At 48.6% G+C, this 14,596-nt stretch overlaps 1 protein-coding gene across 1 annotated transcript in view; it reads right to left on the bottom strand.

Moving 5' to 3' along the window:
* Lmpt (four and a half LIM domains protein limpet) overlaps positions 1-13,936 on the bottom strand; it is a 412,264-nt gene extending 398,328 nt beyond the window's left edge. The window contains exon 1 of the mRNA XM_065436843.2: positions 11,899-13,936. Coding sequence (XP_065292915.2) covers positions 11,899-12,069 — 171 coding nt within the window. The 5' untranslated portion in view covers positions 12,070-13,936. The remainder of the gene's footprint in view (positions 1-11,898) is intronic.
* Positions 13,937-14,596: the final 660 nt, after the last annotated feature.

Raw genomic sequence — 14,596 nt, 5'->3', positions numbered from 1 at the left:
TTACATGCCCTCTGTCTCCTGTGCTCCGTTTCACACTTATAAGTAGGCAATCCTGCGGAAACGTGATCTTGAATTGTAGCGCGAAGTGACACAGACAGAGACTAGAAGCAGACAGGACGAGCGCTATGTACAAGAAATGTAATGCAATAGGATAGAGAGTTGGACGAATTGGTACGGTAACATGATCTTGAATTGCAAGTGCGGGCGATCCAGTGATTGATGGTTAAAATTGAGCAAAGTCTGATAAGCCTGCAGTACACTAAACTTCAGCTATTGACTATGCCTTCTCAGCCCGCCCATAGAGAAAGGAATATGGCCCGCCATTATGGCGCTTTTCATTTTTCCTCGCTGCTTGCGCCTTTGTGGCGAGCGCAATGTGGCGAACGTATTTGTTGCGGCGTATAGCTACGTCGCCGGCGCTTACGCATTCAGTTCGCCTATTCCTCACGAAACTGATGCATGATGTCCGTAGTCATTGACGCACATTAAACGGTTCTAGTTGCGCGCGCAGTGCGAAGCAGGAATGCCATAACTGGCGAAAAAAAAAAGGGGGCGGGGAAATCTTGCACTCTTTCTTGTGGTACCGCTTGAAGCAAGCAGTAAACATGGGTAAAACGCGCAAGCAGCCTGCATTTGAGAAGAATAAAACTTTCTTCAATGTCATTTGTCGCTGTCATGTCAATGTCATTGTCGACATTGATGTCGCAACAACAATAACGACTGTCGTCTAGGTCGTCTTCGTTTGTGTAGATGGCGCTCCACTAAGGTGGGCACTATAGAAGAATAACGGAGAGGCATGCGTTTTTCTTCCGTGTCTTTTATATCCTGCCTTTTGCTTGTTGCCACGGGCTCCGTTTATATTCTTTGACCTCGACGCTGGTTGTGTTTAAGGTGTAAGTTGTGGCATTCGCCAATCGTATTAACGAGCGGTCAAGAAGGCAGGTACCTGATGAGTGAGTGAGTGAAGAAACCTTAATGCAGGTCCGGCGAGGATGCGAACTCGTCGCGCACCCGGCTATAGTCCCACGTCGGGACCGACAGCCCTGATTGTCCCCTGGGAGCAAGGATTGTGCCAACGAGAAAATGAAAGAAAAGAAAAGGATAATCTAGAAGCAAGGACCTCGGTAAAGGACACACCGAGTATGGTATAGAGCAGACAGCGGATTACACAAGGTAAACTAAACGCGTGCGCCCTGTTCTCGAACAAGCTTACTGGCCCTCTTCCATAAGACTTCTATATATATATGTAAACGGTAATCATTGAGCCCACGTGTAACAAATTGAACCGCTCGTACAGATCTTAGACGTAAAAAAAGTACAAAATTAAGACAGACACAGCGAGATATACCGTATCTATCTCAAGATATGGTCTCTGCCGTCGTTCAGGATTGTCGACGCACCGTCATTATACGGCGCGCTCAATAGTGGCGGCTGGTCTCGGGCCAAATCGGGTGCTTAGGGCGCGTAAGGTCGCCTAAGCCGACTCCTATTTGGAAAGTAAATGATGCCGGAGAAACCAGGCCTCCATAATGCGACACCCTTGTAGAGGCCGTCCGCACCGCTCGCTCACTCGAAAGACAAATCGATTTGGCACGCGCACCAATTGCTGGCGAACGTGCGGGTGCGCGGCGCAGGTTACGTAGTACAGGCGTTGTACCAGCGCGTCGACCGTGAGCGTTTGGGAAGAGAAAGAACGCTTTACTTCGATCAAATCCTTGACGTCTCTTCGGAGCCTACACACACACACATATATATATATATATATATATATATAGTCCACGTCAGCATTTATTTGATATGTATAGCGCACCTATCGTCCTCCAGCATCCAAGGGTGACCGAACCGCGGCTCGCCGGTGGCATCAGGATTTTCGAGACTTTCATCATGCGGCAGCGCAACCGAGTGGATACGGGGAAGTCTTCCAATCTTTAGCCTTTCAACTGAAGCTTCAGCGAAGACGTGGGACGAGTATGTGTACACAGCGGAACGTGCCTAAAATGAAAACGGATAGAAAACGAACAAAAACTTACTACAAAGGAACCTCTACGCCATGCATGTGCCATTACGTGTGATTCAAACATACACATTCATCCTGTGTTAAAGAAATGGAAGACTGACTTACACAACTTGCGCGTGCTTATGGATGTGATGCGCTTAAGCTATCTCTCGGGTACGTTGATCCTTGTGTCTTATCACGATTGTCAGTGTATGCGAAATTTGGCGCGCTAGCGCATGAGCGACAATGGCTATAGACAAATGGGAGCTGGGAGTGTCATTTTATTGATTTGAATAAAGCTCAGACGGACGTTGACTCAGCCCCAAGTCTGGCCAATTGTACACCTTGTCGCAGAAGAGCGGTGCCTTGTAAGCACCCCAACACCACAGGGTATGAAGCAGGAGGTGTGTTTTATTGAACGGCCACAGTGCTCATGACGTTTAAGTGCGGCCCGCGAAGTCCTGACAGGTCAAGCCGTAATTTCCCACCATGAACCCGTATGTGTATGATGGCTGTGTATAATGGCCACCTGCAGATACATTTTAGACATACTTCTTACCTTTGGTAGTTGCGTAAGGTTACGTAAAAGCATCATTAGTAAAACAGGTCCCGGAATTTGAGCCGTTTTTTTTTCTATAGACATTTCCAGGCCTGATTCTTTCGGTGTTATGGCTTAGAGGGATGATACGCAGATATGAAGGCAAACGAAATTGCTCGATTGCACTTTAGGAGTAGCAGATAGTCCTGACAAGGATGTGATATGGCGGAAATGACGCGAGAACAGGCGACAAGCAGAGGCACGGCTTGGAGGGTCTGCGCCAGGGCTCCCTGTACGTCATATAGGAAAGGAAGAGAAAGCAGAAGGGCTGCGATGGTTTGAACTATGTATAAGCACTCTGGTTAACCGCGTTTTTTGGAAGAAAAAGACATTGTAAATCGCAGTGATTTCACTGGTACCGCAGAGACTGAGGGAGAAATCCAACAAGCAATATTAGGGCTTAATTTTTCTCCCTTTAAGCCGCAATCGCTTTCCGCCGGCATATATTCCGTTTTAAAGCACTAAGCTATTATATTAAAATCTGACAAACATTTCATACAGTTTTAAAACGACAATCTGTGCTACTACTCCGGCATACTATTTCTCTACAATATCCGTTTTCACCTGTTCCTTCCCTTGTCAGGTTCGTGCTCATCTAAACGCCGCTCTCCGATCCAGATATCTGAGTCCTCTTCGATGAGATTTCGAGCCACCAGGGGGCAGAGTGTAACGGCCAAGCTTAGGCCCTACACCGCGGGCACGATGTACCGCTACATTTTTACACCATCCAGGCGACGATAGCACCCGGTCGCCATGTCTCCGCCAACAGGAAGCTCCAATTCCACAAACAAGGACGACTCAAGAAAAGAGTACACAGTAAATTAAGCGTCCTTAATCTTCCTTAATCTACACGTATAAAACAGTGCCTATCAGGGTGTGTCCACGGACGTATGGAATGCAATACCAGATGAGGAACTGCGACTCTCCGCCGATTCATCTCTTTTCATGTGTCATAACTTGAATAGGGGTCGAGGACTTAGGACAAGGGTACACTGTGGGGAACACGAATGCAGCTGCGGTCTCTGTCCTCAACTATGTTGACATAAGCATGACATGCACCGACTTAATTTTGGCCAAGTGTGGTTCTTTCTTGCGTGCCCGGCGCACCAGTACACGAGCGTCTTTACATTCCGGCACTCATAGAAATGTAGCCGCCACTACGGGTATCGAACCCGCCCGCGATCTCGAGCTCTGCTGCGCAACGCCACAGCCACGACGCAACACCTGGAAAGTTCTCTGTAACGCGGTGTCGACATTTGCATCCCACGCTTGAAACCAAGGCTATCTAGTCACGCCGTTTCCGACAAGGGGTGTGCTGAGCCTGCAACGTTTAAACAGTGGAAAAGTGCACGCATATACCTATATACGTATCGGTCATCCTTGTGAAACGGCATTTGTTGCCCGTTTCCAGAGACGACGGAATTGCAGCCTATGGGACGCCCTTTGCTAGCACGCGTCACGTATACTGTTGTTTGGTTCACCGCCTTGCGCAAAGTGGTTTCCTTTTATGGCTATTTTGCACGAGTCTGCCCTACAGCAGCTTTCGCAGTATATGGAATGCATGCTAGTGCATGCGAATTGCACCCAGGGCATAACAGTGATAGCGATTTCGTGGGATTTTCGGGCATTCTCGCGAGATGCATTGGTCAGAGTACCTTCAGTCGCGTATCGAGAACGCCACGAGGGCCCAGGTGATATTTATATCTGGCAGATTATATTCCCCCTTTCCCTTAACCCTAGTGCATGTAGCAAACCGGACGGTCGTCTTGTTGACCTCCCTGCATTTCTCTTCCTTGCTTTCTCCCTTTCTCTCTCTCTCTCTCTCTCGGGGAAGGGGATATGCCATTTAAGTGGATAGAAATTAGAATGACGATTGAAGTGATAACTCCCAAGTAAAATTCGGACTTAAGATTGGACGTATATATAAGCACGCGCCGCATGCCTTTGCAATTGCTGTCCATCGTTGACCAGACTTGCATCAACAGGTGTACTACGCATGCACATACATACATACATACATACATACATACATACATACATACATACATACATACATACATACATACATACATACATACATACATACATACATACATACATACATACATACATACATACATACATACATACATACATACATACATACATACATACATACATACATACATACATACTATGTCGGCACAGCATATATCTACATAACCAAACATATGTAGACAGCAGAAAAAAAATTATAAAGCATTGCACCCCCGCCCCCCCCCCATTTGCATTGTGGGCTTTTAGAACGGCATAAGAGAGGGACCCTCTCTTACGCCTGTGACATCTGTGACTCTAACACGCAGCTATATCGAGTTACGCGGGTGTGGAGAGCTCCGGATCAACTTTGAACGCCTGTGTTTCATTAACGGATCTCTAAATCTTAAGTGCGCGTGCGTTTTCTTGCACTCCGCCCCTAATCAGAAGACGGCCGCCGCCGTGGGGAGCCGAACCTGCGACCATGTTTTTTGGCAGCTAAGCTCCCATTGAACCTCCAAGGCCGGCAAAAACCAACCGCAGAAGACGACCATCCATTCTTACACGACGCGACAAGCTTATAAAAACGATAATAAATAAATAAATAAATAGAGGTGAAAAGGAACGGAGAAGGTGTCGAGCAGCGTCCAGACACTTGGCAGAATAAAGTAAAAATTAATAAGCGAGACAGACGTAAAACCGACATCCTGCTCTATACGCAAGCGTATTAGACAGTCACGAGTGTCGATTATTCCGCATCGCTGCGAGAATACTGAAGTCCGGTCACGACAAAGGAGGCTCTCCTTGGCGGCTGCGGCGAGCGCCCGTTTCCGGGACAGCGGCACGCTCTTCATTGCCAAGGTCGCACTTGCGGGAAACGTGTGTACGTGCTTTATACACTTGCGCGACTTCGCTCGGTTGAAAACGGAAAAGGCCGACCCGCCGCGCATTAGGAGCACGGGACGCGCTAAGGTGACAAAATCCCCCCCCCCCCGACACGGTCACTATTTTTCACACTGCTCTCGCTTTTCTTTTTGTCTAAACTGATAAGTTAACGTCACTTCCGGAGAAAACAATAAATACAGAACGATAGCCACGAAGGAGGGAACATAAGATCGCAACAATTTGGAGAAACCGCCTCGCTTCTCCGAGCGATAAAATCTACGGCTGCACGAAAGGCACACTCCGTAAAATGCCGGTATTGCGCACGCAGCTATGGACGTCATAGTAAATGACTTCCCGTGTCTTGCTATAAAAAAAAAAACGAGGAAATGCAGCGTGTGCAGTCAAAGATTTCTCGCCCCGATCGTCGTAGTATAAACCGAGAGAACGTTTCTTCGCTGCAATATGTCCACCGCACCAGTAAGCGAATAAAAACAAATCAGAGCAGAAAAAAAAAACGTTAAATACGGCCGTGGTCATTCAGATTCAACGCAACTCTTGAGTACAGGAAACGCTAAGCAATTGAAGCGCGACAGAGTGGACAATCTTCGTGAACGCAACGCTTCAGCGGCCTTCAAATCTGACGTAAGCAAAAAACCAGGAGGTACGTACTTAGGCTCGCCTCTAGCTTTGTCCGAGACATAGACCATCAGCAAATCCGACGACCGCGAGAAATTATGGTGCTCGAACGTTGGATTACTGCCTCCTGGGCACATATGACAGCTCGAAGATAATAGGCAGAAATTTACGTGTCGACTCCAAATGATCCAACGTCTACCCTTAGGTTCTGTTCGCGAATTCGGCGGATTTAGCGCAAAACTATTTGAATAACGTTGAATATCTTGAAATGTTTGTCTTTATCATGTACTCCCATTTATTCACACGTTCTTAATATGCTAAAGAGAGAGAGAGAGGTATATAAGGAAGGCAGGGATGCTAACCAGTCAAGAGTCTGGTTAGCTACCCTATATAAGTATACGCTGGGGGAAAGGAGAGGGGGAAGAGAAAATTGTGAACATTGCCTATGCTCTGTAACAACGAAACACAAAGTATGTGTAATCGCTTTGTTCCAGCCTCCCCTCCAACTGGACATTAGCGAGGACGGTAGCTTTTAGTTCTTGTTCATGTATACGTTCATTTTTGATAGCCGTTTAACTTTTTCACAGGCGACACCAAAGCCAGGTGCTAACCCAGGTTTGTGTTGTGCTCACGTTTTTCCTTCGTCTTCGTTTTGAGTGCGTTGTTGCTCATTTGCATTTAATAAATACCAACCCTCCCAGCTTTCCAGCCTCTTCAGTAATAGCTTATAGTACACCAGCTCGACGAAGCCCACGCAGCTTTTTTCCCTGCAAAAGAATAAATTCAGCAGCAGAGAGCAACTCTGCCTGACACTGAACTTTCCCGCGTAACGACCTTCACCACGACGTGGTGAGGATTAGGAGAGTGCGCGACATTTTCGCAAGTTTTGATTGGTTTTCAGTTTTCAGGTTGAATTCGGTAATTCTGATGAAAAACCATTTTTAAATAGAAAAATACTGCCGACATCAGCTGTTATTTAATTCTAGCTTATACACACATAAAGATTTTTTTTTCTGGAACTCGGAAAACTGGGGAACTCGGGGAACTTCCAGGAACTTCTGGAACTGAGCTTGCCTTTCATTCGTCGTTTAGGAGAATTTTCTAGCTTTCGAAATCTCCGCTATCGCTCAATGCGGTCTAAAGTATTACTTGAGTAAAGTGCACTATATACCGATTAAACGACACTTAATGTTTGTAGGACGTCTTACCAGCGCAAAATCCACCGATGCATAAAGTGCAGACACAGACACCTCAAATTCTGAGCTACAACTAACATTTACTTGGCATTGGGTTAATTTTCAGGCAAGAGCCATATAACCAAAAGTATACCTTTTTTTTCTGCACGTGCAATAAATTTTTTTGACAAATGTATCAACCAACTAGCCCACCTAGCAGCCTGCACCTAGCAGGCTGCGTTAGGCACGTTTATTAATTTCCCGCTGTGCCTTTCAAGCGCAGTGTTTTCTTATTTATCACTTCGTGGTCCGTGCAAGTATGTGTACAGCACGGCATAGTTGTAGCACGCCTCAAGTGATCTAAGTGCAAGGCAGTTTTCGCTTAGCTCGCTTGTGCGCCTACTCATTTTTTACTCTGCTAGCCACCCCCCGAGTTAAGTATCAAAGCGCTAGGTTGTTCAATTAGTCAAGCTAATCGCGGTGCATCTCGCTCCTGTAGGCCATTAACCTCGCTTGCCTTATGAAGTGGGCGTGGCCGCCAGTAGATTTTCGATCTTCTGACTCGGGCAAGCTCCCCAGCAGCCATTATATTGGGTGTTATCGATGAGCGCGCACGGGCAGCAACAAGCGAATTCTTAAGAATAAACTAGCAGCACTGATTAAATGTTTTATTTCTTTCAGCACGAATGGAGAGAAGGTGGGGGGGGGGCGGAATGTGGGGAAGATTGTGTGTAGACGAAAAGCTGGAAGGTTAACCAGGGAATAACTGACGTCCATAATTTGCCTTAAGCGAATATTACGGTTAGCACTTCAAGAGTATATGCTCTCTATACGATGCTGGTCATGTGAGTTTATTATAGCCAGACTCTGTTACCTTATTCAAGAGACCATGCACCTAGCGTTCCAAAGCAACACTGGGACTACGCAAGACGCCGTAAGCGAGGGTTCGCGATTAATCTGGACCACTCGTGATCCTGTTAGGTGCGGATAAATCTAAGCTCACGAGCGTTCTTGCATTCCTCCGCCATCGAAACGCGGCCGTCACGATCACAACTGTCGAACCCGCGATCTCGTGCTTAGCAGCAGAATTTCGTAGACACTGAGCTACCGCTGCGGGTAACGTAAACTCTGTACACCACGGCCGACTTAGCCGGTGAGAACTTACAACTTGCCCAGCGCACAATAAAACACATGTCGACGTTTGGCCGTCCAGCACGGGTGTCTCGATTCCACGAACGAAACCGCCGTAGGGGCGTAGTGGCTTTGGAGTTGCGCTGCTGTAAGCCCGAAGGCGCGGGATCGAATCCCGGCGGCCGCATTTCGATGGAGGCGAAATGCAAGAAACACCCGTGCATCATGCATTGGGTGCCCGTTAAAGAACCCTATAGGTGGTGAAAAATTAATCCGTCGTCCCTCACTACGGCGCATCTGATAATCTGACCGTGGTTTTGGCATGTAAAACCTCCGAATGCAATTTTTTTTTAATTTCCCAAGAATGAAATGCACGGCAACTGCGATTATTCATCAATGAATGGCGCAAGTGGCTACGGTCGGCTTGTAGCAACTCGAAGCGACATAAAAGGGCCTATATAACTTTTAGCTAATGGTCTAAGTGTGATGGCGTATTGAAGTTGAACAGAAGACAGAGAGAGAGAACGCGACGGACAAACAACTGGGCCCATATTCACAAAAACGTCTTGCAAAGACTGTTCGTAAGAGAAAATTTCAGTCAATCTGGATGCTGGACATATCATTCGCGAGGTCGGCTGGCGAAAAGCAAAGAGCAACTACGAACGAATAGTTTTGTGAATGTGGACCCTGTTGTATATGTAAATATTCTAAGTGCAAGTATACGCTAATATTTACAATGTGCCATTGGAATCGTCTTGTTTTACTCCAAACAACCGCCGCAGTAGGTTAGTGCTATGGCGTCCTGCAGCTGAGCCCTAGATGGCGAGTACAATCCCCCACTGACGCAGACACTTACCGCTGAGGGTGCAATAAAAAAGACAGCAAAAAGAAAGCAGCAGCACTTGTGTGCCGGGACTTGGGTGTCACAGAACTCCAGCTGCTCTTAATTGGTCCCGTGCACCCTGCCAAGGCGTCACTCACAATCCGAAAGTTTCTTTGGAACTCTGAACACGTCCCAAATGAAATTGTTCCACTTCGTTGCTCGTGTCAGGCAGGTGCACGCTTGGTTTAGAGATGACAGCTTCTCAACGCGTTTTGCGAGTCCCATTTACTTCTCAGTTACATAGTCACGCAAACCGCTGCGAACCATTGAGCTAGCGCGTGTCGCGTTGCCGGAACTGTCATCGTTGCGCAGAGACAACCAATATACAGTCTCGACTGGTCTCCATTTTATAAAATTTTTAATGCTCTGAAAACTTGAAGGTTAATGGCTAGCCCCAGGAGAACTTTATTTCCGTGTTTGTTTCTTGTGTGTGTGTGTGTGTGTGTGTGTGTGTGTGTGTGTGTGTGTGTGTGTGTGTGTGTGTGCGTGCGTGCGTGCGTGCGTGTGTGTGTGTGTGTGTGTGTGTGTGTGTGTGTGTGTGTGTGTGTGTGTGTGTGTGTGTGTGTGTGTGTGTGTGTGTGTGTGTGTGTGCATGCGTGGGTTTGTGTGCTTGTGGGTGTGTACGTTTCAAAACTGTGACGCTTCTGATTGCGTCAAATGCACTTCAGCGTTTTGTTTTTCTATTTTGTTTGTTCTGTTTTGCTGCTTTGTTTGCTTGTTTTTGTACTGTCTTGTAGACTGCGAGAAAATTCTGGTGTTGATTAGTTTGGCTCGCGCAATACCTAAAGGACACCCGGGCAAAACCACTGAAACAAAACGTGCAGTGCTCAGCGATTGAAACGCGATGCCCAGAGCGTGTGGCTGCCGGCACTTCTTGGCCCCCGGTGGGTATTGGGAACGCCGAGCTGATACATTTTACAGCGAAGATGTATATTGCTAGGGTCCCGTGCATTTTTGTGCACCGTTAACAAAGACTATCATCATCAATGGTTCATACCACCGTGAGCAAGCAAAAAATGTAATGTCTTAGAGTCCCGTAAGGTTCATGGCTACTCACTTTACGAGAACTAGTTGCCATGACACTACCTCTGTCGTCGTTGTCAGTGATTTCAATGTGGATGTGTCGGTATACCGAAAACGGGGTAGTTTACGCGTTCCGTGTTGCAGATATATCTCTTGCGATGACGCCACGCCGACCCGGCCCAACCGACCACCCAGCGGCGTACGTGCATTGACTTGACATTATCAAAGCGTGTGATTGCAGTTGCGAGTGAAATAATGACCACCGATCAATACAATAAATGACTGTGCGTACCTTTCGTCACGATGACCACCCATCAAGACAATGAATGAGTTCGTACCTTTGTTCAAAATCATGTGTCGCCTTCGTGTCCTGTGCTGAACATCTTTGCTGGTCAACCACCTTCATAGAGTGGAATGACTCATGATTTTTGTATCATACGAAAGGCAAGAGACTTTGTGCAATGCATGACGACTGTCTTTGTTTGCTCAGCTATGACCCAGCGAACGCTGATGGCACAAAATGTGCAGGCCGCTGTGCGGTCCGAGTATTGCGTTTCAGTCACAACGCGATCATCAACAAGTGATAAATGACCCTCATTTCAGATACCGAAAACAAACTGTTCTACAAGCAGCCCAAATAAAGGCAACCCGTACCTCTGCTTCTGAGGCATTAACTTTCACTATACCCGCTTCGCTCACGTGCTGGCAGCCTCTACCGCTGACCACCGCCGTATTTTGTAATGGCAAAGAAGTGTAACTTTCTGTTCGAAATGTAACAGCCTACATCAAACTCTATTCCCGTTAGCTGAGTGATGCCATTTGTTATGTAACACCTCCAATAGCCCCAGCATGTCCTTTCCACAGAGTTAAAGTAAAATATTCCGAATTGGTGAAAAATGCATGGCTCTGAACTAAAACCATTTTCAACAACGGATTCACGTTGAGGACAAGCTGCGGCGATATGTCGTCATAAAACTTATTATCTCGTTATTTTCTGGAGCGCGCTTATTTTCTGCTGTAAACCAACAGTTGTTTAGCTGACACCATGTACATCGGAAATTTATTGATTGGGAGCAAACTAGCCCCCGAAATGCTGTGAGAAATTTGTGTACCGAGCGTTTCGCAAGGCTGTAGCACGTATTTCATGATAAACTCATTGTCACTGAACGAGATCCGCTGCTTGAGAAATGTCAAACGTAAAGCTTTTGTAATTGTGTCGAGTGTAAATAAGTATAGACTGTAAAGAGGAATTTCCTCGAAGTTTCCAACCAAGAACACGTATACAACAACTGTAAGGATTCTGTGTGATACTGAGTACAAAGGTATAGCACACATCATACGAGGGCGGAAAATCATTGCCACTCAAAGGCATCAGCAGGTTGAGAATCGTCGAAAAGTGTATGAAAACAAGAACAGCTCTTCGCAAGACAGCCCACCGTAACCAGCTGTCTCAAGCACGGCGACCCGTCAAAACACGCGCGTTTTCTGCGTCGCCCAATAGTGAAGTGCCAAGAAACTGGCCCTACTACTATTATTATTATTCTGCACAGTGACTCACCGGAGGTTCCCGCGGAGGGTCGGGGTCGTCCTGTCGCCCCTCGTCGCCGGACGGCCCGTCGGCGAGCTGCACGACGTTGCGGACGCGACTGGCGGCCGGTGCGTCCCGGACCACCGGCGGATCGGAGACGACCAGCGCGAGCTCTTCGTTCTCACGCCGCTCGCCCATCATGTCGATCTCGACGACGACCCGGTAGCTAGACGGTCGAGACAGGCGCACGAGGCAACTCACGCTGAGCGCGTACGGGGCCCGGGAGCAGCGGGTAACGGCGGCGCTTCCGCAGCAGCAACAGCCACCGTCCTCCGCGGCTGCCACTGCTCTCCGCCGGTGCCGCCGCACTGTCACGCTGCTGTTGTCGGCCGCCGGCGCTCGCGGTCGTGACGACGTTCGCGGACGCTGGGACACCGAACGGGCCCTTTCGCCGCGGTGGTGCGGGGGCCCAAAGGCGAAATGCGGGGGCAAGGGTATAGTGTGCAGATTCTTCTCGTCGGCGAAGATTGGGAGCTCAAGTCTACAGCGTTCCCAGTGTGTTTAACGCGTACACGTAGATGCGCGTGTGTATTTCGATCTGCTGGAAACGTTTCTCACGAGTCTTCACGCATCAGCTTGTCTTTCGCACCCAGGTCCGACCTCTGCAATAAATTATGCGGCACCCTTTCGCTTTTCTTTAAACCCCCATTGAACCCTTAATGTTGCTGTGGTAGCCGCCGTTAAAGAAGGCCGCCACTTGAGTGGTTTCTGCGAAATGATCCAAACTTTCAGTGAGCTGTCGCTGCGCGCAGGTCAACTCAGTGTGGCCACTGCACTTTTCTCACAAACAAGGATGATATTTCGTGTGGACCGTTAGATTTTTAAGGAAAACGCAAAAAAAAAGAACTGTGCTGAGCGCAGACTTGTCTTCGCAAACGGAATTCCTGTGACTTCAGAAGCAGTTTGGAAAAGTAGGCAAGACTTTATCGGGCCTGTTTTGAACAAGTGTGCTTCCGTATCACGCCGCTTCCATGTTAGTTTTAAAAACCTCGTTCCGTACGACGCTAATAAGCAAGTTTCGCCATCACCGTAACCATGTACACACTAATGTGTCTTCAGCTCGACTTGCCTGCGACCAACAAGGCTGTTAGGAATTCAGGCTACGAACAAGTCGTAGTTTATAAGCGCGTGAAACTGATAAGCGTACTAAAGGGCTTCTGACTTCCTTAAAACAGCAACAATAGCTTATGCCAACCCGAACGACAATTGCAATGTTAGGGAATGCAGCCCTAGTTCAATATGGATAAATTTTCAACGCGAAATGTTGAACTGATCTTGTAAGATTGTGCGCATTTCATAGCACACTTGAATGCAATTTGATGACTCAATTGAAAGCTTTCCAGTAGAACCTTGGGTCACTTTTCACCGATTGCGCCTGTATTCACGATAATTTCTGAACGTTGACGGGCGCCAGTTCCGAGACACGGCGTCGCAGTAGCACAGACTTCAGAGGAAAAGAGAGAACGTCAAGCTCGTGGCGACACAGCACGGGCTCGCGAAGCAGTACACAATAACACTAACACATTTACTAAAGGTGCATTGCGCACAAGGGTCGGGACGTAGTGTACCGGAGTCGCAACTGATCCTGCAGTGTGACCGACTTATGGCTGGACACCAACTTCTTCAGCAACCAGGACCCCGGAGCACGAGCGACGAGGACTTCCTGGTCCTGACACCGGGACAACTTGAACGACGTGGTTGGTGTACAGCGGGTAGTACGCCGATATCGAGGGCTCGTAACACGACTAGCGGCACACACTGCAACACTTCAGCACAACGTGATGCTCGCTGAGAGATGCACCAGGCACGAGGTCCCCACTGAAGTCCAGGTCACGCTCTCGCTCGAGCGAAAGGTGCAAGCCGCGAAGGTGACAAGCGCCGGTTCGTCAAATTCGGTGCTGTGCCCCGATTCTGAGACGTTCTGATGGCGTGTCGGGTGCAGCCTTACGGCTCCTTTCGTAGCGCGTGTCTGTCTTGGCACTTGGCGCGAATCGCACGGGCCGGACAAGGTGCGCTCGCGTGCAGCGGCGCCGCGACGGATGTGGCATTCACGACTCGACTCGGACCGCCGTGTAAAAAAGCCGCTGCAGCACGAAGGAGAGTGACGAGGGGGAGAGAGGAAGGGAGAGATTAGAGGGAGAAGACCTGGGCCGTCAGCTGTCTGCGCCGTTGCACGCCGCGGCCGCAAAAGGTCGCCGTCATCATAACGGCGCCCGCTTTTTTTGTTTGGCGGCGCGCAACGGCGGTTTCGGTTTCGCTCGTGCGCCGCCATGTCATAAGCAGAGACGCGGGTGAGGGTTCAAAGGATTGTGTGCGCGGGTGCAAAGAGAAAGAGGGAGAGAGACAGCGGGAGGGGGGAGGGGAAGCGGAAGGGACGAAAGCGTAGGAAAGAGAAAGTGAAGGCGTCGGTCACGCCAGTTTTCGCCGTCGCCGGCCGACCGCTATTTTGTGCGTTTAAATTGCCGCCGCGACGATGAGCCGTGCAGTCTGACCGATCGCGAGCCACGCAAGATGGCCTTTAAGAAAGGTCCCGCTGGCACGACGCGGACGGGGTGCGCTAAAAGTCACCTTTACGCCGTTTACACGCAGCTCTCAATCCCCGCTCGCACAAGTTACACACCTGTCGCTGGACAGCCCGCGAGCAGAGTGAATGGTGCGACCTACATCT

The sequence above is a fragment of the Dermacentor albipictus genome, chromosome 5 (genome assembly GCF_038994185.2).
Source record: "Dermacentor albipictus isolate Rhodes 1998 colony chromosome 5, USDA_Dalb.pri_finalv2, whole genome shotgun sequence".
Classification (NCBI taxonomy): domain Eukaryota; kingdom Metazoa; phylum Arthropoda; class Arachnida; order Ixodida; family Ixodidae; genus Dermacentor; species Dermacentor albipictus.
The sequence above is the reverse complement of the archived record's forward strand: the minus strand, read 5'-3'. Positions and strand labels throughout refer to the sequence as shown.